This window comes from Strongylocentrotus purpuratus, unplaced genomic scaffold, assembly GCF_000002235.5.
Source record: "Strongylocentrotus purpuratus isolate Spur 01 unplaced genomic scaffold, Spur_5.0 spur5_scaffold_6, whole genome shotgun sequence".
NCBI classification, from domain to species: Eukaryota; Metazoa; Echinodermata; class Echinoidea; order Camarodonta; family Strongylocentrotidae; genus Strongylocentrotus; species Strongylocentrotus purpuratus.
In genome coordinates, this window is record NW_022145612.1 from 48,461,784 (window position 1) to 48,473,329 (window position 11,546).

The following is an 11,546-nucleotide window of genomic DNA, read 5'->3' on the forward strand; positions in this document are numbered from 1 at the left end:
GCACTTATTAAAAAGAAAAAGGGGCACTAAGGCCATTAAACAAAATATACATGTCTAGCGTCCCCGCCCACTTCCTTTTTGGGGGCCGCCTCCTATTTTTTTTATTTATTTTTTTTTAAAGTAAAAAAACATGAAAAACACTGCAAGAATGGATCTATTTCTGATTTAAAAAAAAAAAAAAAAAAAAATGTCAGCGGCCATCTGGAAAAAAGCCCGTCTGACAGGAAAAATGTACCGAGCGGCCATTTTGTGCCGCCATTTTGAAGGAAAAAAAGAAGGAAAAAAAGGGCCTCCTCCTCAGGCGCGTAGCCACGGGGGAAGGGGGGGCACGGGGGGGGGGGGGGCACGTGCCCCCCTAAAATTTCCAAGATCGGTTGATTTTTTTTAGACCCCTTTTCTTTTACCTCGATCGATTACATGTAAGTGCCCCCCCCCCAAACATCGAACTCTGGCTACGCGCCTGCTCCTCCTTCCTATTTTTCCAAAAAACAGGACGCATAGATCTAAACATGTTTTTTTTTTATTTGGCCTAAAGTTAAAAAGATGCGCTTTTCAAAACCTTCGAGGGTACTTGGTAATCCCCCCCCCCCCCCCCTGGGTGTGGGCGCCGCCTCATTACTCGGGCAGGGAGGTACGGTAGAATATATACATGTAGGCCTACCACCAAGAAAATTGATTTTGTAAAGTTGTCAAACTTTGTTGTTGTTGTTGTTTGATTTGTCTATCTATCGTTTGTCACAAAAATATACACACTCGGCGTCCCATAGCGAATTACTAAAGTGTTCGTACTCAACTCGTGCAGTCTACTGAACCGCTGCAAATTTCGAAAAGAGCCGAGATTTACATCTTTGGTGCCATCATGTCATCTGTTAAATCTGTGAAAGTAAGTTTTACTACTACTGTTCTTCCCTAAAACTTTTTTAATTGGGTTGTGTGTAGGTTTCGTACAGTAATAGTTAACACAAAAACTGGCAAAAGTAGGGAACCCGACCCGGCCCGGGTTGCCAATGCATGTCGCGGCTCCTGCCCCTGCGGCGCGGCGGCCTTCATAGAACCCTAGAACGTAGAAATTAGAATGCACCTCGCATGCCTTTTAATAGCTGATCAGTTGAAATTACGAGATGGGTGGGGGGGGGGGGGGAGGGGAGGGGTGTGGGGCGCTAGTGTACTTTTGTATCCATTTTAGACCTGTAACTCCGGTGTGAAGACACTACCAACAAAATTGGCGCTTGTTCAGAAACCTATCCAAAATTTGTCCCGTAACTCCGGCGTGGAAATACCCTAAAAGTAATAGCAATAAAACTTACCCAAAATGAAGTAAATATTCATTAAATGTCCAAATAAATATCATGAGTTAAAAGTCGTTATGTTTACTACCTGTTTCATGTACATTTTCTTGTTATTATTGGAGTATTTTTCAGATAAATGATAATAATAATAATAATAAAAACGTTACTTATAAAGCGCTTACCACCGAAGTCTCTAAGCGCTATACACACAAAATAACTGATATACAATTACATCTTATACAAAACTAAAAATGCAAATAGACATACAAATTACAATACATATGGAATACACATCGAAGTGAACAGAGTTAATTAATCATCAAACGCAATTTTGAATAAATGTGTCTTGGGACTAGTTTTGAATAGGTTAACGGTTTGACAGTTTTTGTCTCGCCTGCGTAGCAAAAAGCGAGACATAGGCGCCGCTTTTCCGGTGACGGCGGCGGCGACGGCGACGGCGTCAACATCAAAAACTTAACCTAAGGTTAAGTTTTTGAATTTTTGGTATAATTTTTAAAGTATAAGTTCTTAGTCAATGAAACTTTGACTATAGGGTAATCAAGTATCCCCAATCCTGTGAGTAGAATTTCAGATCACAAAGTCAAGGTCAAAGGTCATTTCAGGTCAACAGACTTGGACTATGTTGTAGCATCATCATCGAAAACTTAACCTAAGGTTAAGTTTTTGAATTTTTGATATAATTTTGAAAGTATAAGTTCTTAGTCAATGAAACTTGGACTATAGGGTTATCAAGTCTCTCCAATCATGTGAGTAGAATTTCAGGTCACTAAGTGAAGGTCAAAGGCCATTTAAGGTCAACAAACTTAGACTTTGTTGTGGCATCAACATTAAGATTTTCAAAATGCTTCTTCTTCGTTATTTTTCAACCGATTTTGATTCTGATTGTTTCATATGATAGGGCTAGGAGGGGATTTAAAATTTCTACACAGAATCGTGAAATTCATTATCTATGCTAATTTATGCAAATTTATTCGAAATCACAAAAAAGGCTTCTTCTCCTTCATTTCTCGACCGATTTTGATTTGGTTTGCTTTATATCGTAGAGCTAACTTTGGTAGACTAAACTTCTATTCAGAATTTTGAAATTATTCTCCATTAATTAATTATGGTAATTTATGCAAATTTATTCCAAAAATAACAAAAATTGCTTCTTTTTCCTCATTTCTCGACCGATTTTGCCTTATCTGGTAGAGCTAAATTTGGAACAATAAACTTCTACACAGAATTGTGAGATTTTGCTCCATTGATTATTTATGGTACTTTATGCAAATGAAATGAAATTATGTCCCTTCCAGGGCATCAAATTTCTATTTTTGACCAGTTCAAAAGTGTACCGCATAAAATTTACGATATTTGTTGTTGTGAGATGCGGATGAACGCTACGTCATTGACGTTCTGGTTTATCATATTGAATTGCGTTATGCAGGCGAGACCGCCGAGAGCGTTTCCCTTGTTTACATTTAAAGGTAATCTGTTCCAAAGTTCAGCAGAAGCTTTGCGAAAGGAGCGATTACCATAAGAGAGAGTTGACACAGAAGTAGATACGAGGTAAGGCTGTGCACAACAGTGTAATGAGGTACCCGAGTACACTCCCATGCTTACAAGCGAATACTCGAGTATTCGGACGCCATGTTTTTTTTAAATTTTTTTAAAATTTTTTTTAAATTTTTTTTAATTTTTTTAATTTTTTTTTTGAATTTTTTTTTGATTTTTTTTGATTTTTTTTTTTGCCACCACCATACATACCACTGGAGCAGTATCCCAGTTCTGTCGCCGAAAACGCATGCAATTTTACTTTGAGTTGCAGTTGAAGGCGCCGATTTAATAATAATAATAACAGTGAACAATGCTGTTTTAAAAACCAAAGATGGCAGAATAATCCATTTTCCTCCAAGTCCAAGCAGAAATCCAGACATTTGGTCCCAGTTTCTGAGTGGTGAGTTTGACAGTGCTTGAGTTGGGAAAAATTTTTACCGACGGCACCATGCCAGCGGCCGCCGCTCACCCAGGCACGGGTAAGCGTCGGCCTGGACATTTAAAAAAAAAAAAAAAAAAATTTTGCGGCCGAATATTCGGGTACGAGAAATCGTACCCGAGTAGTTGTCAACCGTGCGGGTACTCGAGCATTCGACTACCCTTCACAGCCTTAATACGAGGTTTAATTGTGAAGATGACCGTAAATTGCGTGAGGGTTTGTATTCCTCGATTAATTCTTGCAGATAAATTGGTGCCAATTCATGAATGCATTTATAAGTTAAAACTAAGATTTTGTACATAATGCGGTATGTCACCGGCAACCAATGCAATTCGCGAAGTACTGGGGTGATGTGTTCACAAGAACGTGTGCGTGTTACAAGCCTGGCAGCAGAGTTTTGGATTCTCTGGAGTTTTGCAATGTGCGACTCCGGAAGGCCATAAAGAAGGCTGTTGCATTGATCAAGACGGCATGTAATAAATGCATGTATAAGCGTTTCGGTAGATTTTTTATCAAGAAAATTTCTAATACGACCTATCTTGTACAAGGCATATGAAGCTGAGCGACAAATATTTTTTATATAATCATCCATCCTAAGATCATTTTCAAAGATGACACCAAGGTTACGTGCACTTTTGACAGGTTGTATCGGAACATTAGCAATTTCGACAGATGGTAAATGGGAGGACTTTCTGAATCGAGATGTTACATGTATAACCTCAGTTTTATCTTCATTCAACTTCAAATCATTAGCAGTGGACCAAGCTGTGATATCATTTATACATCTTTCAAGTTTAGTAATAACAGAATGGTCGGAATCACGTTTCAAAACAACATAAACTTGGGTGTCATCTGCATATATCATTCGGCCTAAACCATGCGCTTCAATAATATCTTCAAGTGGTGCAGTGTACAGAGTAAATGATAAAGGGCCGATGACGGATCCCTGAGGAACACCTTCAAGTGGAACATGAGGTTTGGATAATGAGTCATTAATGACAATAGATTGTGAACGATTCATAAAGTAGGTTTTAAACCAATTCAAGGCAGTACCTGATACACCTTATCTATTACGTAAGCGATCAAGAAAAACATCATGACTGATAGTATCGAAAGCCGCAGAATAGTCTAAAAGTATTAAAACAGCTTCATCACCTTGGTCCACAGCTAACAACAAATCATTATATACACGTAAAAGAGCGTATCATCCACGTGATATTAGTATACACTTTTTCACAGGTTTCACGGCAAACCGCTGCACCATCGGTATTTACCTGAGATCGAGTCTGAAAATGATTTGATTTATTACATTGTTATTATTATTCATTATTCCTGTTATTTCAAATAACCTTTTTGAGTAATGATCTTTTTTACATCTACCAGAGATTTATTCTAAGCAAAGGTTTGTGATTCATCAATCATTGTTGGTTATGGCCTTAAAGGTAAAGACCAGTATTGGTAACGCCCCAATTTCAAAAAATGAAATGGAAGCTCTCATTACCAATCATGTGAAAGAATATGTTTTGACCAATATATGATGATAAAAAATTTGCCGGGAAACCCCCTACTAATTCATATATTTGGTAAATTTGTTTCTCTCATGGTCTGTGAGAGATATAAGGTAGTCCCATATACATCTTTCTGTGTATAGTGCTTGTAACTTTACGAAGAATGGGCCAAATTTCTTATCATTTTGATGATTCCAGAACCTTGCAGATGCTAGATGCTAGATGATCAACCTTTTCTGATCTATTCCACAACGTTTCTTTCACAATGCAATCGCATGACCATAACTGGTCTTTACCTTTAAGGGAAAGGCTTGGGCAAGGCTTGTTGAAAATAATATAAAATAAGATGTTGATATCACCTACGTAACTACCCATACCTGTGTGTAAATAGTTCTTTTTACACACTGTCGAACCCAATATAGGCAATATCATCAAAACTCCCTCATGCCATGCACCTGCATCAAGCAGTGGAATGGACTGTCCCACAACATCATTGAGGCCAATACCATCAACACCTTTGTACAAAGGGTATTGAGACAGGAGGTAGTTATAGCCCAACCAGCAACATTTTAATTTATTTTCGAAATTGTGAATTTCAAGGGAATACCGGGTAAACATTATACATTTCAATTGGGAATATCCTGGACAATCACTTTTGTATGTAGCATGGAATGGAACCCACAGTATAGTAACAAATAAATGGTCCCCTAGATCTATCTAGATCTAGACATTTGTATGTCATTTTCTTGGATAAAAGTGGGAAATTTATATGTGGCTAATTGAGAAAACAATACCAACAATATATTTTAAATCTGTGTAGAGGCTGTTCAGATGTACACAATTATGTGGAACTTAGGTTTCAGTAAAAGATCATAACTTGTTGTTTCTAGGGTCTTGTTGGACTTGTTACCGGTGGTGCCTCTGGTCTTGGGAAGGCCACTGTGGAGAGATTCGTGAGAAATGGAGCCAGAATGGTCATTGTGGATCTGCCAAACTCTCCTGGTGAAGAGGTAGCCAAGAGTTTGGGAGAGGACTGCAAATTTTCTCCCGGGGATGTAAGTTAAATGCTTTGTACTGTAGTATGTCTCGTATTAATGAAAGGGTTGTGAAAAACAGAGCTGTACCTTTTGCATTGCTACATGTACGTTCATGCTCATTCTTTTGATGCATAAAGAGACTGGTAGAGAGGGCTTGTAGGAGCAGAGGTGGTACCGTGTGCCGGTAGTTTAATATTGGATATTTTCCAGAAATGCTATGGTTTCACTTCTCACTTAAATTTTCCTTATAATGTTGTATGTGTTCGTTAACAATACATATTACTTAGTTGCTGTATTGTCTTTATCTTAGATTACTATTCTTCTTATTGTGTAAAAGCTAGATATAAAAAAAATGATAACAAAAATGAGAGAGGATTTAATTCATTTTAAAAAAAAGTTTAAAAATTTGATTTACATGGTGGATTCACAGTTAAGCAAGGGTGCTAATGCACTCTTCAGTTGTTAGGATTTTACATTACAGATGTCAACAATTACATGAGAAGTGTAAATCACTGGACATCATAGTAAATGATTTACCGTAAAGTTATGAGCATTCAACCTCTCGATCAAAATCTGCATTATTTTGACTTGTATTGTATTTAAAATTCAGTCCCTCCCCTAGTTTTATTTAAGAAATTGCTATATAAATGTCATTAATTCATGCAAAATTTGAACTCCCATCAGGTCACTTCAGCAGACGATGTGACACGAGCCATAGATGTTGCTAAGGACTCCTTTGGACGTCTAGACGTGGCTGTTAGCTGCGCAGGAATCGGTGTGGCAGTCAAGACCTACAACTTTAACAAAGACAGACCCCACCCCCTGGAGGAATTCCAGAGGGTCCTGATGGTCAACACGGCTGGAACCTTCAACTTGGCCAGACTGGCCGCTGGAGCCATGGGCAAGAATGAGCCCAATGTCGATGGAGAAAGGGGTATCATCATCAACACAGCCAGTGTAGCAGCGTTTGATGGACAGATGGGCCAGGCGGCGTATTCAGCTTCTAAGGGTGCTATTGTGGGCATGACTCTGCCGATTGCAAGGGATTTGGCATCTCAGGGGATTAGAGTTTGCACCATTGCACCAGGTATGCCTCAATAATCTCCTTTTTCATAAGATTTAGGGGCTACCTAACAAAAAAAGCAGCCCCCCCCCCAAAAAAAAAAAAAAACATAAAAACAACACACACTCAAAGACAAACAAAGCAAAGCTACCACGATATCTGATATTGATGTCAAGACTTTCCATATATTGTAAAGATATCTATAATGATTACCGGTACATTATAAAATACACTGTGGGGTGTATCTCTGTTCGAGTCATATAGCTGTCATAAGCACTTTGATTAAGTGTTATATCTAAACTTGGCAGAAAAGGTTTTTGAAGTAATTAGTTAGAAGTAATACAGTAAAATTAAAAGATAACTTCGATTACACTTGGGTTTCAACTTTCAAAACCTTTTTTGTGCCAAGCTCATACATCAGATAAGACTTCCAGTTTTGTTTAAGTTGGGGGTAGCATGACCATAATATCACAAAGTGTTCTTCATATATCTTGACCATAGTCTAACAATCTATAAGAGTGCCCTTGAACCTATCTCTGTTCAAAATCTATCTTGAGGCTCGAGTGTTTACTCCTAGTGGACGATGGGATGACCACTAAAATTATATTTTGCATGGTTTGCGGAGGTCTCCCAATCGTAACTTGTGAATGTTACTAAAAATATAGAAACACTAATGACATATGTTGCTGTTTGTAAAGTGTCCAATTTACCTTTAGAATGATTAGTTTGTAGTAAATGTGATCTCCCAAAGAGTCAATTCAGCACAGCATTCACAACATGTGCTTTATACATGCTCTGTGTATGTGTCTATGTGAGTCTGTGTGTTGTGTATTGTGTGTGTTATGTTTATGGTCTATGGTGCTCCACCAGCCTAGTTCAGGTGTATTCACTGATTACATGATGAAACCTAAGATTTTTCCATCGTCTAATTATGTTGACTTGCGATCTTTAGTTTAGTTTAAAACATGAAGAGGTAGGAGCCAAAGAGAAATGGTAAAAAGTAGAGGTAAAATGTGAAAAATTGCTTGTTTCTAGAAGTTTTGGGAGGTCTAATAACAGAGACTCTGTCTGCTACAGATAGTGTAGTCTGCTACCCATTGTAATACACACTGTAACTGCCATAGCAGGCAGTATTGTGGAGTATCAAGTAGTTTGTATTTTTTCAGTCAAGGAAAGATTTTCAGAAAAAAATTGTTTGGCCTTACTACTAATGCGCTACAGTTAATAAATATTACAGATATCTTCAATCACACTTGGGTTTCCAAACTTGTTTGTGCCAAGCTTATCAGATAAGACTTCCACTATTGTTTAAGTTGTAGTAGCGTGACCATTATCACCCAGTGTCCTTCAAATATGTTGACCATAGACTAACAATCTAAAAGAGTACCCTTTGACCCACATGCATACTATCTGTTTCAAAGTGTTTATTCCTAGTGTAGTGTCCTACTTAAAGTGCCATCAAGGTTGCCTACAAATCACAGCTAATTAGAACTTATAAAGAAAGAACATGTCTCTATCTCTCCATTACAAATTACTTTAATTTGTTGTTGTTGAAAACAACATGAAATTTAGTATTCATTCTAAAAGCCTCCATAATTTTTTGATAAAGCAAATTAAATACCTGTACTCAATTTATAAGTAAGAGTAATTTTACACAATTGAGTGTATTTTGATGATCAAGCAACATATTCACTTTAATAAAGTTTAAACACTTACTGATCTTCAAGGAAGCATCAAACTCTAGTGAAATCTTACCCATCTTACCTATGTATGTAGTCTTTAACAAAAATTCTCTCAACCTGCCTAAAATGGATCTAATGCATTTTGCATTTAAATTTGAAACTATGTTGGAACAATTATTAGTTTATTTTTTTTTGTTACCAGTAGTTGTGGCAAATTATATGGTGACTGTTTTAGAATAATTTATCAAATTATAAGAAATTAAAAATTGACATGTAGGGACTACCTTTACTTGAAAATAAGTTATTCAATTTTAGTAATTTATTTCCATCTCATTGGTCAAATCTATAGGAGCTAGTAGAAAGATGGATAATACACACTCATGCTGTCACATTGTGATTTATGCTAAAAAAAATTTCCTTTTTCTACACAGGTCTTTTTGACACTCCACTTTTGGCAGGGCTTCCAGAAAAAGTTCGGACTTTCTTGGCAAGGAGTATACCCTTCCCCAGCAGGCTAGCTCATCCTGATGAATACGCCCACATGGTGGAATCCATCGTTCAGAATCCCATCTTGAACGGGGAGGTGATCCGCTTGGATGGGGCTCTCCGGATGCAACCATAATGGGTACAACGTTTAAGTAGGTAATTAGAATCGTTGTCAACTAGTACAGATATATGTCAGGAAACATCACTATGCTCATGCCTATAAAAGCCTTAGAAAAGTAGTCAGTGACCGATAAGGCACTAGGTTTGAGAATGATGTTCAACAGGTTCTGGGATTAGCGACAGGGTTCAGAGTTCAAATGCACAAACTATTATTAAAACTACATTGCTCTATAAGTTTACACTCTTATCATTATGATATTTTTTGTACTGTAGATGCATCGACTTTTATTTACGACCTAGGAGGAATATATATTTTCATGAATGACCAACCAAGTGAATCGGATCAAGCTTTAAGTTTAATAACATTTTGATAGGAATTATGTAAGCCGAAAGGGCATGTGTCTTTTGAAGTGGCATTGCTCTTATGTTTACTCTGAAAACAATTATTAAGTGCAATCACTAGTAAACTTTGTTTGTTGATGATATTAGATATCAATTGCTGTTATACATGTACTACATGTTTTTTTTAAATGCAAAGTGCATTGGTATAACTTTGGCTGAAGTATGTACATTGCATTTATGAATACATGTAGTTTGCTCAGGTGAAAGGATTATAGCATTTAAATGTTTTATTGCAAGGTTTGAACACAATCCAGGGGCAATGTATTATGGGTGATTAGACCCAGTAAACCTTAATGTGGATATTTAGAAACTACTGCTTGTATAACTCTTTTCTATTATTTTGGTTATTTTTATTCATCTATCAGTTAAAATTTAAAAAAAAATTCTTAAGATGGTGGTACCATGACAAGGTCATTTGCCACTGTGTCAAACGAAAAGAAAGGAGAGCAGTATGTTTTAAGATTTCATTTTTTAAATCTTTATTTAAAATCATGTATTCAGAGATGATTACCAGCAGTATGATTCAATCATAATAAAAGGCCAATTAGATTGGCCTTTTATCTTTATGTACCAATGTATTCTTATCAATATTCCGTATGTCATATCTCGGCATATCCTTGGAGTATGTTATGAAGTTTGACATGCATCAAACTACAATTAAACATGACTTGTGTGGTACAATTGATTTCTGATTGACAATTTTACATCTGAATGTTCACAGCCTTGGACATTCATCTTGTTTCCAGCATAATACTGTAAACATTTTAAAAATATTTTTGTAATGCAGGTGTGCTTTAGCCCAACACCATTGTGATACTAACATGTACATCTTCCTCCTTTTCTTGAAAGTTCTCCATGATCATGAATTATGTGAAAATGTTATTCTAGATTCAACTTTCATGCGTCTCTTTGTACCTTTTCAATCATGAATACACTGTACACATGGTTTGTGGAACTGCTCCGTGCTCTGAGTGGCTGAAGGGAGTTTAAAATCCTCAAGGATGATGTGTCTTTGATGTGCTAAGTTGTGTGTCTACATGAGGTTGATATGCAGCGAGTAATGATGCGATGTATTTGAAATAAAACCCCATGATTTGGGCCTATGATGTATTTGCTTATTGTACCAGGAATGTAAATTCTTCTTGATTGCTTTTATTGTGTTTGATAGTGAGCAAATATCCACAATTCTGTAGAGATATATATACAGTGGAACCTCAGTATAAAGAGATCTGATATAACGAGGTATCTGACTTATAACAAGGTGATTTTGCTGGTCCCAGCTCTTTATATGCTTTTGTTTTTTTTTCCCTGGTATAACAAGATTCCTGATATAACAAGGTCATTTCCTTGGTCTCAAGGACCTCGTAACGAGTTTCCACTGCAATTCATTTACAATATGATACTCAAAGTCAAGCATATCACTTGTTTGTCACTGATTACATTCAGGTGGCCTTCATGTCGGATGCACGCAGCGAAATCTATTCAATTCTCTTTTATAAGCATTTTACTGTGCAAAAAAAGTTTTATATTGCACACTCGTGTCCATGTAACAAATTGTGTCATGTGATACATTTTTAACCAATGGGATACAAATACCCTATGTTAAACAATATATCAAGGTTCCATTGTTTTTGTTGCTTGTGCTGGACAATACTGATTTTAAATATGCTCTATGACCAAGTTTTTTAATATATGGTTGCCAAAGCAGTGAAAAGGCTGAAGTGTCATTAAAATGTGGGTGGTGTTGTGATGGGGCAAGATGAAACTCAACCTGTGTGGGCAGGATGTCAAATCATGAATGTATAATTTCACATCATACTCGGGTCATAAAGTTCAGTATAACTGAAAATGGGAGTTATGAAAAAACATGTAAATGCTTCACAATGTGCATTTATTGACTTTTACCACTTTCAATCTGTTTATTTCAATATTCAAATCTCATATTGTGTCTTTTAGATGACAT

General features: G+C 36.7%; 1 protein-coding gene across 1 annotated transcript; it reads left to right on the plus strand.

The window, feature by feature from the left end:
- Window positions 1-753: 753 nt before the first annotated feature.
- LOC579135 (3-hydroxyacyl-CoA dehydrogenase type-2) lies at window positions 754-10,713 on the plus strand. Its single transcript, XM_774921.5, has 4 exons — window positions 754-883; window positions 5,684-5,848; window positions 6,515-6,917; window positions 9,007-10,713. The coding sequence occupies exons 1-4, from the start codon at window positions 860-862 to the stop codon at window positions 9,195-9,197; spliced, it is 783 nt and encodes a 260-aa protein (XP_780014.1). The 5' UTR covers window positions 754-859; the 3' UTR covers window positions 9,198-10,713.
- Window positions 10,714-11,546: the final 833 nt, after the last annotated feature.